The sequence below is a fragment of the Taudactylus pleione genome, unplaced genomic scaffold (genome assembly GCF_031769625.1).
Source record: "Taudactylus pleione unplaced genomic scaffold, aTauple2 ptg000016l, whole genome shotgun sequence".
Lineage (NCBI taxonomy): Eukaryota > Metazoa > Chordata > Amphibia > Anura > Myobatrachidae > Taudactylus > Taudactylus pleione.
In genome coordinates this window covers 1,625,465-1,641,375 of record NW_028284418.1, presented here as the reverse complement: position 1 = coordinate 1,641,375, position 15,911 = coordinate 1,625,465, and the positions used below count along the sequence as shown (strand labels likewise).

General features: G+C 43.7%; 1 protein-coding gene and 1 long non-coding RNA gene across 4 annotated transcripts in view; one reads left to right on the top strand and one right to left on the bottom strand.

The window, feature by feature from the left end:
* LOC148540855 (uncharacterized) overlaps nucleotides 1-9,748 on the bottom strand; it is a 171,643-nt gene extending 161,895 nt beyond the window's left edge. Inside the window, exons 1-3 of the long non-coding RNA XR_015878774.1 lie at nucleotides 9,694-9,748; nucleotides 8,970-9,029; nucleotides 7,720-7,811 (exon numbers count right to left, since the gene is read on the bottom strand). This is a non-coding gene — a long non-coding RNA (uncharacterized LOC148540855). The remainder of the gene's footprint in view (nucleotides 1-7,719; nucleotides 7,812-8,969; nucleotides 9,030-9,693) is intronic.
* A 187-nt stretch (nucleotides 9,749-9,935) lies between these two features.
* LMTK1 (lemur tail kinase 1) overlaps nucleotides 9,936-15,911 on the top strand; it is a 126,066-nt gene continuing 120,090 nt past the window's right edge. For 2 of the 3 annotated variants that reach the window (XM_088474247.1, XM_088474253.1), the window contains exon 1: nucleotides 9,936-10,294. In XM_088474247.1, the coding sequence (XP_088330373.1) occupies nucleotides 10,219-10,294 (76 nt within the window). In that variant the 5' untranslated portion in view covers nucleotides 9,936-10,218. Of the gene's footprint in view, nucleotides 10,295-10,463; nucleotides 10,758-15,911 lie in introns of those variants that run through there. The other variant, XM_088474265.1, reaches the window with a different exon arrangement.

The following is a 15,911-nucleotide window of genomic DNA, read 5'->3' as shown; positions in this document are numbered from 1 at the left end:
ACTCGGACTCCGCCTCCACCATTCCTCTCCTGAATTTATTTCAGATCACAGCGTTTTACTAAACAAAACAGTGTAGCTGCAATCAAGTGTTGCGGGGGAGGGGGCTTAAGAGTACACGTTGCTTACTAACCATTGTGATGTCGGCACCAATCAGTCAATATCAGTGCTTATAGTGGTCCTATGGTACTAGAGAAGTGGTTGAAATCAAACCTGTCCACCCCCCCTCTCGTGCTTTTTTAAAAAAGGGACAGTGCTACGGCGTGCTGCATAAAGGGGTGTGGCCTCAAAAGAAAGGGGCGTGGCCACACAATAGTATCCCCAATTCAAATTACGCCACACAGTAGCACAATCTTGATTCACTCCTGATTCACATTATGCCACGTAGTAGTGTCCCTTATTCGTGTATGACACACAGCAGTGCCCCTTATGCAGTGCCCACAGTGATAGTACCTCCAGTAGTGGTGCCCTTATGCAGTGCCCCATGAGTGGTGCCCCCTGTAGTAATGTACCCTGTAGAAGTAATGCCCCCAATAGTAATGCCCCATGTAATAGTGCCTTCAATAGTAATGCCCCCAGTAGTAGTGCCCCCGAGTAAATGCCCCCCAGTAGTAGTGCCCGCAGAAGCTATGCCCCCAATAGTGTAGGTGCTTACACAAAAAAAAAATACCTTAATTCCCGCTCCTGCGTCCGCTGCCTCCGGTCCGCCTGGCTGCTCCTCTGAACTATGGGAAAGATGTCATAAAGTCTCTCCCATAGTGCCCGTGGGGGGAGCCGGAAGCCGGAGCTCAACAGTGAGCTCCAGCCTCCAGCTGCCGCTGGCGTTGTGGGGAGGGAGCCAGGCTCCCACTGGTAACAAAATCTCAGAGGGTGCCCGGCAAATGGAGACTCCCTGTGGCGCCGGGCTGAGGTGGGTTGGAGGATGCGTAACTGGTTCAGTCTCCAAATAGAAGTGATGGAACAAAATGACGGAACGCAGTTCCGCTCTGTTTTGGCCAACTTTAACCCCTGGTTAATATACTCTCAGCGTGGTCTAGGCTGGCAGATCGCTCATATCATCCAACGGAACGGAGGAGAGAGCCGAGAGACCATGCGCCAGCGCTTTACACAGCATACGTCACCGCTGACAGCCCTGGCGGCCACGGAAGATACCTGCCACATCCGGGTCACTGTGGGGTCTCGCTGGATAGCGTGGCGGTTACTGCAGCTGATTACAGCCGCAACTGCAGCCAGTGACGTAATTTTTATTTCACATTGACTTTTTAAGACCATTAAATTGAATATTATTAGTAATTCATAAAATTATGAGACCATACAAACAAAATTATATCCATTAAATGTAAAAGGCACAGTATTAAGCTTGATGACCTTCATTCTCTAGTCACCTCTCAGCTATCACTATTACATAAATAAAAAAAAGACTTTGTAGATTTTGCTATATAACTTTGAAAGGATAAAAACAAAACATACAAGCTTTAAACAGATCTTGTACATGGGATTCCCGTCATCAAGCTGTTCAGAATGAAATGGAATATTAATTAGAAAGAGATGACTAGCCAGTGCTGGAGAGACACAATTAATTTTTTATTATGAAGCATCAATAAGTTTTCTATTTATGGATCTACAGTTCTGGATAGGAAAAGCAGGCTGAGCTTAAGTTATTTTTTTTAAAGAGCTAAGGGCCCGATTCATTACTGATCGCAACTGCGATTACGCATGCAATTGGCCGATTGTTGCGTTCTGCACATGCATTGCAGTGCGCATGCGTGAACCAGCCACTGCGATCAGGACTATGATCACCAGGGGCGGATTGGGCCGCAGGGACGTTTCCCGCTGGGCCGGTCCCTTTGTTCTCTTTTGTGGCCGCCACCCTTTACTCACCCATGCACCGCTACCGCTGTCCAGGCTGCCGCGATCGGAGCTCAGCTCACTGAAGTAAACAAAAAAAAATGGCCGACGGGTGAGCTGCTGCACATGCCCAGCTGCAGCAGCTCCCCCCATAAGCCTTTGCGGAGCCCGTCAGTCACCACTGACGGCTCTGCCTTCAGCCCGTCTGCAGCCTGCCACCTCTCCAGTGTCTGCAGCAGCCTGCCCCTGCACAGTGCACTGCACACACAGAGCACAGGAGCTGCCATTCTGCCAAGCCCAGCTAATTCTAACTGCGTCACGCAAGTGTGACAGTCAGTAAGTAAACTAAACTGTGTATTATATATTCATACTTAAAATCTGCCTGCCTGTTTATGATAGGATATCAATCTATATATAATATAGTATATAATAGCGTAGCTACTGTGCCAAGAAAGTAGTAATATATATGTATATATGCTGTATGCACACAGTATACGTATATATATATATATATATATATATATACTACATATATTTTATATTTAGAATGCACAAGTGCGCAACATATCCATTTAAGAGCATACAATAAATACAAAAAGTCCAGTATCAAAAAAGTCCCAAATAATGGCGATGTACGTGCTGCTGTCCTCTTATTAGCCTCACCGCAGTCCAAATAGTATCAATCATGAAACGAATAGAAGAAGACAAAGCGCATCCACGTGAGTAAAAAAATAACAATCACTTTTACTAAGTGTAATTAGCTCACATACCGTACATCAAAGTAAACAGCGGCCGGCTCACACTCAACCCTCCGGGGCCTGCGGATAGCACCCAGGGTGATGGATATCCACGTTATACAAAGTGGCTCTCCTTACAACAAACAGCTTGGGACTCGTGACAACACCACGTCCAACGACAGACACCGAACCACACCCAACTAGTTTCGTCAGTGGGTGTGAAATATATATATATATATATATATATATATATACACACACACACACGTCTAGAGTGCCGTCCAGCCATTTGCTAGAATATATATATATACACACACACACACATCTATATATAGATCCAAGGTATTTCCCAGATGTAGGAAAGAAGAGAGCACTCACCAAAGCAGTACGCTATTTCATTTAATTACAAAAAGACAATTCCAGCAGCATCATAATCCTTGTCCCGTAAGACTTTTGTTAAGACTGCAACATCATAGTCATCACATTATCAGTATCAACATTGCATCCAGCAGCGTGCTCGTCACAAATAGTTATATATATATATATATATATATATATATATATATGTTGCACGCAGTGGAGTAGTGTTTTTGGTCTGAGTTGCACCACTCATACATCCCGATGGCGTTTGTACAGATGCGCAGTGCGGAGTCAGACACACGCACAAAGTAGTGCATCAGAAATGTGTTTAGCATTCCTTTGTGGTTACAGGGGATTAGCTAGTCAGACGCAGATGTACAGATGGGTGTGGTATTGGAGTGCTGAAAGTGGTTGTTCATATTGGAGGCCATACTTAGGGCCCCATTTATTAACAAAGCTAAACACCAGCAGCATTTTACATTTAGTATCACTGTGATACAAACAAAAATGCCACTGGTATTTATCAATACTTACCCCTCCGACAAGGTCCAGCGAAGTGCTCCTCATCGGCGAGGTCCTCCACTTGGCTGCTGGCAGCATACCGCTGTTTGTTAAATAAAGATAGGGTCACATACCCCCTTTAGCGAGCGCTAAAGGGGTTATGCATCATTAATAAATGGGGCCCTTAGATGAATAATCTGCACCTAGCATTGTACTGTTAGCATCTCAGTCCTTGCACATTCATACGCTCGGATGTACACCAGGGAAGGGCTTTGCAGCAGCATTAGCATTAAGTCGCAGACGCAAGTGCATCAAAAGACGCAAGGAAGTCTGGGCCTGATTCAGAGCCGAAAGCTCTGACCAGAGCGCTCGCTCTGAATCAGGGCCGTCCTCCCTAAAAATGGAGCGGCCTCTTGGACGCACGCATAGCTGTGGGTTACCACCCACAGCTTATGCGAGCGTCCATGTTGATGGTCGCGATGGTCCAAGACCATCGCAACCATCGGGCTTGCGGTGAGACCCTGCGGTAGGGTCTCGGTGACCGCAAGCCCTGGAGTGATTTTGGCTCTATCACTAGTGATGTCAGTGGGGCCGGACCCAGACGGTAGTTGTTCCCATGGGAACGCCTCCGTCTGGCAGCCACGCCCCCGGCACGCCCACCAAAGGGGACATGCTGTCAGTCACCAACGACAGCACGCCCCCTTTGGGGCGAGACCCCGAGCTCCCTCCGTCGTGCGCATGCGCATTCGGGCACCAACGACCCGCTTGCGAGCGTCCTTCGCTCGCGAGCGGGTCTGAATCAGGCCCTCTGTGACTGCATCCAACTCAGAATCACAGAAACAGGCCCAATGAGGATGGAGTATCCCACCCCGCCCCCCTCCACAGACCCTGCCCCTACTAGGGCTGCTACCGGAAATTTCCTGAGCTGGTTTTCCATCCCAATCCGCCCCTGGCGATTACAGTGACTACACAGACCTATCGCAGAGTGATTGATAGGAAGTAATTTTTTGGGGGTGGTTGATGGGGGGTGGGGGGCGGTGATCAGCGAAACGCAGGCGTGCAAGTGGGTTTCAATGCTGTTGCAGGGGAGTGTATAAATTAGGCACTGTGATGCCGTACGCAGATAGAGCTTTCACTGCGTGCGATGAAGTTAGCAATTTCTGAGTAAGGTCTGACCTAGAGCAAGTGTGCGTGAGGCTCCGATTGTACTACATGTTGACGGTGTGTAAGGTAAAGTGGGCGTCCTTATGTTAGACTGCGTGTGGTATTGCGATAGCAGATATTAGCATACCTTCGCAGTGAGACTGCGTGCGTAATCGCTAATTCAATCGCAATAGCGATCTTTACTGGATCAGGCCCTAAGTCAGAATATTATTATTATTATTATCGTTTAATTATATGGCGCCACAAGTGTTCCGCAGCGCCTTACAAGGTACATAACCAAAAAGTGACTTACAGTAAAATACAATACAATGAAGGACAAGGACATGGATAATATACATTGATACATAGGTGGCCATAACACCCACATAAGCAACAAAGCATAGGCACCAAGTGTTAGGTGTCCTAGTGGTGAGTAAGAAGTAGATGAACATAAAGTAAGGAGAAGCACAAGAGGGTAGAGGGCCCTGCTCGCAAGAGCTTACATTCTGAAGACACAGCTATTAGGTCTCTACATTGGAGAGACATTACTGGGTTTTAAAATGTGCCCTTGGAAATGTGTCTCCATGAAAAGATCCCTGTTTTATGGTTTAATTTTTTTATTACTGTAATAAATTCACATTTATTAATTTTCTTCTTTTGTTGTATGTAATATAAGTTAAAATGTGCTTAAGATTTTTATTTAAATAGAACTGTTTTATGATAATGGAATGCTAAGTGTCGTCAGTGGGTAGGTGTTGTGTGTTCTATGTCTCTGCATACCGTGTAATAGAATTGTTGTGACCTACAGTATGTCTATATACAGTGTAATGCAATTGTATTATAATCATGTCTCGTGGTGAAATCATGTTGGTGCTGTAGTGTCCTATGTTTGTAAAATGGGACAAAATTGTATTATGACCCAGTGTCAGGGCGGTATATGTTTAAGATGCCAGCGGTCACTATGTCGACCGCCGGCATCTAGACTACAGAATCCCGGCGTAGGGATTCTGTAACCTACACTGTAACCTAACCTTCCCGGTTAGGGAAGGAATTAGGGTTAGGCACCCCCAGGGGAAGGTTAGGGCTAGGCACCCCCCCACCCCAGGAGTCTTAGGTTTAGGCAGCGGAGAAAGCGGGGGTTAGGTTTAGGCACGGGGGGGAGGGGGATAGGGTTAGGCACCCTAAAGGAGGGTTAGGGGGTATAGTTAGGTTAGTACATACTTACCTTACAGACGATCGGGATTTCCTTCCACGTCGGGCTGTCCGCTGCCAGGGTTTCATACAGAATGCGTCAGGGCATGTAAGGCTGTAGGGTCTTATGTCTGTATACAGTGTAATACAATTGTATTATATTTATGTTGGGTAGGTGTAGTTTCCGATGTCTGTATAAAGTATTATGTTCATAATGATTAGCTCAAATTGGAGGTATAGTAATCAGTAGCAGTGGACAGATCATTACATCATGTATTGCAGATCCTCCCGTCAGGCGCGCCGTTACTTTGCATGATTCTGAGTGGCCATCTTAGGGTGCCTTCTGATTGGCTGCCTTATAGTGCAGGTACCTGTACTGTATTGCATGGGTACTGCCTATGAGAGGTGCAGTGAGAGGTGCAGTGCAGTGTGCCTTTTTCTTCTATTGTGGATGTATTAACCTCTTCTGGAAATTGACCATTCTGTGGATAGCTGTCTGCCTTGACCTCTGTACTCTGACAATTCTGTAGATAGCCACTTGCCCTGACCTCTGCTCTGTACCTGACAATTCTGTGAATAGCCACCTTCCCCTAATTCTGCTCAGTCCCTGACCATTCTGTGGATATTCATCTGCCATGACATCTGCAGTTACCATGGCCATTCTGAGGATAACCGGCTGCTCTGACCCTGACCATTCTGAGGATAACTAGCTGCTCTGACATCTGCTTTGTTCCCCTGACCATTCTGAGGATAGCCACAAGCCCTATCTTCTGATCAGACCCTGACCATTCTGGTGATACTCCCCTGCTCTAACCACTGCATGGGCAGATTTATATCTTGAGATTCACCTATGGATATAAGTATTATTTTTACAAAAATTGCACAGCTTTCAGATTACCGTTTATACCGTATCTTTGGCCAGCTGTCATTTTTCCTTACGTTTTTGCTTAGTGTTTTCCATTTTAATGTGTCAGAACCTCTATTGAGGTTCATGTACACAAGACCTGGGGGCAACCAGTGAGAATGAGAATACGACTAACTTGGTACTAAGGGCTTATTGTAGGAATTTGTGCTTGTCTTCATAGTAATGTCTTATGTTTTCAGATTGATCTCATGCACCAAGGATAGGGCTGGTGCACGTGCGCACTAATAACAGCTAGGAAACCAAGTGTATATATAGGAGGAAGTCCGGTCACATAGATGCGTACAATATTAAACAATTGTGTAGATGTGCTACAGGGTACTGAGGTATATACTTGTGGTTGTTCCTCGTACTATTAATTAGAGAAATGGCAATTGTCAATGTCTAGGCGTGAAACACAGGATAGATAATGACAGTCTTATGTCAGGTATCCACTACCTGATTACACAGAGCGACTGCACGATTACGACATCGTAATCATGCGATCGTTCAGTAATCGGACACACATCGGGGCTGTAAGTGTCGGAAACAACCAGCGCTGCCGTTGGTTGTTTCCGACATCAATCATCGCCCGGACATGCTGGTCAATCTGCCGATAACGACACATTGACCATGTTCGGGAATGATTGATGGTGCCTACACTGAATGATCAATCGTTCAGTGTAGGCACTGCACCCCTAGGGAAACGATGGTAATCGTACCGGTATCTACTAGTGGATACGCGGCACTAGATTGCTGATCTTATTACAGATAACACCCCATTATGTAGGTTTAGTGTACAAAAACTGTAGGCTGGGTGTTCATCCAGATATGTAATGTCCTTAGTGCTCCTCCCAGGATACCTATAACAGCATAGAAATATGCGTGTATTCACCACCACCTCAATATTCTTAATCCATCAATCAGTTGTTGCTGTGCATGTGCACACCGTCTCTCCACCTCAAAATTACAGATAGCACAGCATCAGCGACTTATAGGCACCAGTATGCAAACTTATTTAGGTAAGGTATGTGCACTTACCCGGATCTCTCCGGTGTTTGCTGTTCCTCGATTGTCCCGTGCCGTGAGTACTCTTCTAGTTGCGTGTGTATGGGGGGAAGGGGAGGGGTTTGCTATGGATACAAATGAACAGGATTCCACAGGTTTAAGTACAGAGCCTTTATTTGTTATTATCACTTCCCCATAACAAACAGTCTAGGCTGCATGGTGCAGGTAACTACAATATCTAATGAAAACAGGTATGAAAATACAATACAATATAAATGAAGTATAAATATAGTCCAGATGTTATATTGGATAAATGGGTGTTTCCAATGCATTTCATCCCCTATGGGGCCTTTTTCAAGGGTAGGTGCGTACAACTCTCTGTGCCATACTTGCCTACTCTCCCGAAGTGGCCAGCAGGCTCCCAAAAATTGGGTGGCCATCCCTGCCGCCATTTTGCTTTAATGTCTATACTAAGAACAAAAACAAAGTGTGAAGGGAATACTTTGCTCTTATACTTTAACATGACAGCAGTATGCAGTAAGCAACTTCAAATCTGTTTTCTGTTTCAGAAAAGCTGCTGTTCTGATGTTCAGCAAATGGAAGAAAATATAGTGTGCTGCCCTCTATAACATACCAATTGTTTTAAGGATTTAGGGGCCTATGTATCAAGCTGTTTTTTTACATAAAATGATGTAGAAACTACAGTTTCTGCATAATTGTATGTATTGTAGCTAGGTATTAATGGCACATTGCAGGAGATTTCACAGAAATCTCTCAGCAATTTGCTATTTAGCACTTCTGATCAAAGTCCCCATTATTATCAATGGGGGCTACGATCTGCCCCCTATGTAACAAACTCCAAAAAGCGAAGCTTTTCAGAGTTTGGCCCCGGTAGTTTACATGGTATGCAGCCAGGAAGTCGACAGTCGAAATGCCAACTGCCGGCTTCACCGACTGTGTAATCCCGACAGGGGACTAATGGTAGACATCGAATCCCGACGCCTATAATTATCCCTACACCGGGAGCCCAACATCCGGCATACTGAAAGAAGGTAAGCCGGACGCGGGTGAGGACAGCCGCAGGGGGGAGGGTTAGGTTTTAGGGCTCCCGGGGGGACTTAGGGTTAGGTACCCCCTGGGAGGGTTAGGTTTAGGCTGTGGGGACGGGGGGATTAGGTTTAGGCACTTATGGGGGGGTTAGGCACTAGGGGGGAGGTTAGGGTTAGGCACCCCTATGGGAGGGTTAGGGGGGTGAGAGGATTAGGGATAGTTACTCTACTTACCATTCGGGATTTTCACTCCTGCCGGTGTTCCAGCGTCGAGATTTGAACCGCCGGGCACCACTGTCCATGGAGGAGGCAAAATATTATAAACCTCACCCACTTCTTAATATACACTAGTATTTAGCAGTGACTTGTAAGAACAGATTTAGCAATATAAATGCCTATTTTATTTACTTGCTTTCACATTTATGTTGTCTTTAATAAGCAACTATTAGTCCCAATAAATGAATGTAGGAGTGCGTTCAAGAGAGGACAAGATCATGTGGAGTATAAAATGACTAGCCTAGGACGTAGAAGTAGGCCTATGTACCTTAAGTAAAATACAAATGTCTCTACACTGTGACATTTAATAACATATATATTACTAGAATATACTGTAACAGCAAAGGAAGTGGGGTGTAGGTGTATTTCACCATAGGAACACTGTAAATTTGGGGGCTATGACTTATGAAAGCAGTTCTGCCTTATGTATCTTTCCCAGCATTGCTGCCTCGCTCAGTGTGAATAGAAGGAGGAGGGCTAAATCACACATTGCATAAAGTAGTGACTAATCCAGCTATTTAGGACATGCATTCAATAGAGCAATGAGAGCTCTGCTGCCATTAATGTAACTACATATCTGCCATGTTAAGTCAGAAGAAAAAAGTGTTTAAGTGCAATTAGAGCGAGCAGTGAATGATACACTAAACACCATATATTTGTTACAGTGTACACATAAACTTACCAATTGAGTGACAGTGGGTTACAAGATATTTGTCTTCAGGTGCCTTCTATTGGGGTGGAACATTTATCTTTGCAGGTGTGAGACAATCAGCATTGATTTTATACGATGTAGACAGCAAGTTTAGTCAGTGGGTGCATTGCTGAGTTATACCACTGGGTGACGGTAGAGGGCGCTATGATTAGGACGTGCACGGGAGGAATTAGGTAGGTGTGTGTGGATCAGGGATAAACCATAGGGGGGATACACTGAAGTCAGATAGCATTGGAGCAGATCCCTTGATGCTGCTGAACCCCGCATCCATGCGCATCCTCTCTACCCTATTTATTATCTCTGGCATATGATAACGTAGCTGCTGTTGTGTTGAGCCGCTATCTGCTGTAAATTTTCATAGTGGCTTCCAGGAAGGACCCTAGGAGAAAGATAAGCAGGAGGCAGCCGCTGCAGAGCTCCCCATTGCAGAACAGCTTCCTTGCGCTGATCCTGCTATTCCATCCTGTTTATACCACTCTCTCCCCATGCCTGCCAATGGGTTGGATTTTGACTTTGCTTCTATCTTCCTTTTGCCACCCCAGCTTTGCATTTAGCTCCCACTTCGACTCCGGTAAGTTTCACCACCTTTATTTCCATCAGACTTTTTTTTTTTTTCTCTCCCCTTGAATTAATATTTTATTTGCAGTCGAATTTGGTTTGTTCACCCCACTCTCCAGTTATTCAGGAGACATATCCCAGACTCCCCTCCCCCTCCTTCTGCATATCCCTCCCTTCTGCGGATTGATTGTGAGGTTGGGGAGCAGACTATTGGCCCTGTACCTGCTGTTTATCCGCTTGGTTGTTGGGTCTCTTTACCTATTGATCCCATAGTGGTCTGCAACAACTGCTGCCTTTCCGTTTGGGGAGGGCTTGCTGTGGCTGGGGGGATTGTATAGGGTGCTGCAGAATTACATGTGGCTGTGGATTATGTACTGAGTGTACCCTGGACGCAGGATCATACAGATGACATGCAAGCTCTGCTGTGTCTCACAGTGGGATCATGTAGGATGGATGATGGATCAGCTACATTTCAGGTAATGACACCCCTCCCCCGTATATACACGTCTCAATTCTGCATCTGTGATGTAGTGTCACTGCTATCTGTCACCCATCCGCCCCCAAACCCTAGTCTTCTATTAAAATGATTAAAAAAAACATACATAATGTGAGTATAATGTACACTGGGTGAAATTTGGTGTTTTCCAATGCTAGCATGTACACTATTTACTTTTACTGCGACTGCTAAGTGCTACCTGAATTGCTGCTTTGTAGAGCATGCAATGTATTGTCCATATAGACACTAATATGTTTATGACTTTCTACACCCAGAAGCGGAATGGAAGAGCTACTGTAGCAGACATTGGAGTTTTTCATATTTGTTAATACTATTCTGTTAATTACTATTAATACTATTCTGTAATCAAATATTCTGGAAATGTGGAAAGTATTTGGTCCAAAAATCCTATAGGTTATAGGAAATGTGTGTGCAGGTATTTCTCTACTCTCTGAATACTGCATGTAGCTTTGGACTAGAGCCTGGAGATAAAAATAATATGGTGTGTATTTGCCGACAATTGGGATGCTCTAAAATCCACAGTACATTTTACTAAAATACTATTTATCCAAGCTGGGAGAGAGATAAAATGATAAAAAATAAATTACAAACCAATCAGCTCCTATCATTTTATAAACACAGCCTGCATAATGTAAATTGGAAGCTGATTGGTTAGTATATAACCTCACAATTTTATCTTTCTCCCAGTTTTGGTAAATACCCCCCCTATGTTCCTTTAAAAATGTTCATTTGCAGGAAAAAGCGCACATTGAAATGTTTTGTACAAATTAGAAAGCATTGCTTACAAATGTAACCAGGATATTCAATTATGTATAAATAAAACCTAGTATGATTTTACAAACCTACAACATAAATTTTATGAACATCTAACAAATAGCAGGGGTCACTACAAATAGGTTTTTAATAGGATCTTTCTTCTCTGTAAACATTATAAAATGACTATTCAGCTGCTGCTGGCCTAAATATTATTAGCTCAATGGCTAAATTGTCGCGTTACTAGGTTTGGCAAACAATTGTATAGTAAGCTGCATCCATCGTATCTTTTACCACTCAGTGTAAAATGTATGGGTGCACTGAACATAAAAAGATTGCGTTTTGATTATGTTAATATTACCTATTTATAGCTCATTTTTTCTGTAGCTGAAAATGGCAACCATCTTATGAGAGGCAGACTTTCTTCACCCACTAGATATGGAAAACGCCAGCAAACGACTGTGGACTTCCTTTAACCCTTGTTGTGCAAGATGTCCGTATAGCATTTCTCTCAACTTGTTTACAAAGGACTGTGCCAATGTGCTGATGTTGAGGCCAATGTGCTGATGTTGAGGGACAGTGCATCTATTGCCTCTCTAATAACTCTCTAACAAGTTATTTGACTTTATGGTTGCAGAGTCCTTTAGCACACTCCTTTTTCCTTGCTTTAGCACCTCAGGGCGTTTATTGTTGTAAAGTCAGTGGCCGCCAGGCATCTCCAGTGGAGCTTCCGCCCTGAAAGTGTCTGCCTGTGCTTCTATTTATAGGTGCCTGTGAATGAGGAAACCGGCAGGTCAGGGGGCACTTCCTAAGCCTGGTCACTGTAGACTTGTCTTCAGACACAACTCTGTATGTGCTCATAAGTTCATATGTGTAGGTCATAAATATAGCTTGTAAATGGACCTAAGAAGTAAGAATATTAAAATGAAAATCTTGGCATGTAGAGAAAGAGATTATAGTCCAGGGTAGCAGGGAAATATCCACCCTAGAAGCGTGTGCCTATTTATAAACTGTTAGGGCTAGAATAAGGTGCTGTAAAGGACCTCTGACGTCACGCTTCTAGGCACGGGTTTATATTCCACCCTCTATGCCCGCATGGATAGTAACACTGGTAGAGGTCCGGCGCTACTGTTGCGGTCGCGTGGTTGTGATGTCAGAAGTCCATTCTATAACTTGGATCTAGCAACAACCATTTATAAACTGCTGTGAATGAGGAAATGGGCAGTTTGGTTTCACTTCTGATGTCTGATCACACTATACCTGTCTCAGATAGAGAGCAGCTCTGTGGACACGTCCAAGGCTGGTGGGACTCTAGATAGTGCTGTTAAGCCTGGGTCATGGGCGTAACTACCATAGGTGCAGGGGGTGCAGCTGCTATGAGGCCCAGAGCTGTGCGGGGCCCATTTTCTTAGTCAAAGTTACATGCGTTATATCCATTTTTCACCATTGAGTAGTACATAGGGGCACTTACAAACTTTTGATATGGGGCCTTCAAATACTTAGTTACGCCCCTGGCCTGGGCATTGGCAGTAGTGGCGCTCCCCAAAATCTGGCCTTGAGGATATAAATCTGAATATATCATGTGGAGAAAAGTTATAACTAAATCAGCAATTGGTGCAGTTGTAGCGTTGATTTTATAAAGTCTCAGACATAACGGCACCATCTATGCTTGGAGGAATATTATGTTGCTGTATTTTAGAGATGACCGTTATTTAGGCATGATCAATTATTCAGCTACATATGTACATTTGAGTAAACAAAAAGATACTTTTCCAGTAAAAATTAAAAACAAATTATTGCGTGGGAATGGCTCCGGGAAAGTATGTGCAGGACGGGCACCCTTACCCTCTGTGACATATGTGCCATGGGAGCCACTTCATGATAGGGGAAGAGGGGGTGTACAATAGGGAACCTCTCTAGTCTCCATTTCAAAATGAAATTTAGTTTTAGAAATAACTTTTGTGTCTACATTTCTGAAAATAGGAGCACAAGTAAAGCTGGGTACACACTGTGACTATGCAATACATTGCACTATATATTGTTCCAACGCAGATCGGAACAATATATTGTGCAGATCGCATAGTGTGTACGCCCAGTCGCGCCTCCCATTTGTTGTACTGAACAGCAGTTTGGAAGATACAGTGACCAAGGCCATGCTACTAAATGCTGCATAGATAGACACGTCGCACCGTGTAGTGTGTTTCAGTGCGTTGTGTTGCCATATTGGCTGGGTACACATTCACATAGTGTGTAACCAGCTTTATACTGTAGAAAGAGCTGCAAACAGTCAGCTGCTGTCATTTCATTTAGTTTACAATTGCCCTATTTCTACAGCATGAGTGCTTCAGTTATACATGTATAGTACTTCACAAAATGCAAACCAGCCCTTGTCCTACATAGGTGACAGGACGTTTCCATTTTGCAATGATTGTCTTGGTACCTGTAGCAGAAATCCAGTTTGGTCTCACGGTCTTGGGTGACTTAATCCATAGCTCTGGAATTGAGCTATACTGCAGAGCTATTTCAGGAGAAATGTGTGATTCATCTGACTCTGCATCAGGTAATGCTTCAGATAATAGGAGAGTCCTGGGTGGTTTTATTTAACTCCTTCATTGCAGTGTCTATTTTGACACTTTTTGGACAGGAAGTATTCCAGCGTCAATATTAGTAATTTTGCAGTACCCGCACAAGTTATATCTTGCTTTCCAGAAAATATTAGCTTGTCTATTTCTCCGTACACGCCAAATGCACTCTACTCAAAATGCAAATGAAATTGCATGAAAGTGAACTAAAAGCAAATGTTTTTTTTTTTTTTATAACCATTATCAACGAATACTGGTGGTTCTTACTTCAACTTTAATTCAGTTTTCCACAGTAATAAGCTATATTCTACACTGGTTTTTCATAAATAAAATCTGTCCTTAAAATTGTAATGTGTATTTTTTTTATGTGTTTGAATGAAACATGGGACTAATATAGTAGCCCAAGAATGTAACCCATTGTCTGGTCGTCACTAGATAATAACAAGGGAACACATTATTTGAAAAAGATGCCATGTATATGTCCGGGTTTCAGAATGCTTACTGCAGCGTACACACCTTTTTGATCAGCGGCTGAACGGGTTAAACTCTACCGATCAGCCGTGCAGTGACCCCCTGTCAGCTTCCACAGTCACCGTACACACTGCAGACATAGCACAGTGTGTGTGGGCTTCTATGGGATCGGGAGGTCGGGCCGACAAATAATATTAAACAGCACATAAGATGCAACCTCCCGATCCTGAGCGCTGCAGGAATGTTAAAAGCCGTTTATCGGCTAACGCTCCTGCTGTACAGCATACACACCAATACAATCGTCAGCCCGGTCACTGACTATCAGGTGATCGGCCCAAGGATTGTATAGGTGTGTACCCAGCTTAAGAGTGTTCTCTGATGATCATCTGAGAATGCCAGGGGTTCCCCTGTGTGAGGGTACTAGAAAGGGGGAGAGAGCACTTTAATGCTCTCTTCCCCCATTTTTCTAGCTTTGAAATTCTCTGTAGTGGGGTGCACAATGGCATCTTTAATTGATGTAAACAAGCCCCACCACCTCCCAGACACATGAACTATTAAGGGGAGCCTCTGTGGTGCATAGTATGACTTCTACTTAACCATTTCAATACTAAAAGAAAATAGACAGCTGCTTTTCTTTAAAATGCTGTTTAAATTACTTTTAATTATGCAAGAATTTACATTATAGTCTACATATACATAGCATTGCCCATTTTGACACATGCCTTCATGACTACTAAAGAGCAAGATATGTATCATATATATATATATATATATATATATATATATATATAGAAATAACGGCGGCACTCACAGGACTTGTATAAAGAAGACTCACGACTCAGGAAGGTCAAAGTTCAACGTTTCAGTCTGGCGACTTTTATCAAGTTCTTGATAAAAGTCGCCAGACTGAAACGTTGAACTTTGACCTTCCTGAGTCGTGAGTCTTCTTTATACAAGTCCTGTGAGTGCCGCCGTTATTTCCATACATGTTTGGCAGTTTTTCCATTGGAGGGCACCCGGGCAAGTATCAGCTTCTTTGTGGAGTGCCGGCCATCTTTTGCAGTATATGTGTGTGTATATATATATATATATATATATATATATATAATATATATACACACACACCACAAACATAGGAACGGCACTCTGGGTCTTTTAGATGCAAAAGAATTCTGTATTGAAAACTAAAAGAGTTTCATGGCGACGTTTCGGTGCTCGTCGGCACCTTTATCAAGACGTACAACAATGATAACAAAGTAAATTCCTACACCGAAAAACAAGTACAACTTACCCCTCCTAATATAGCA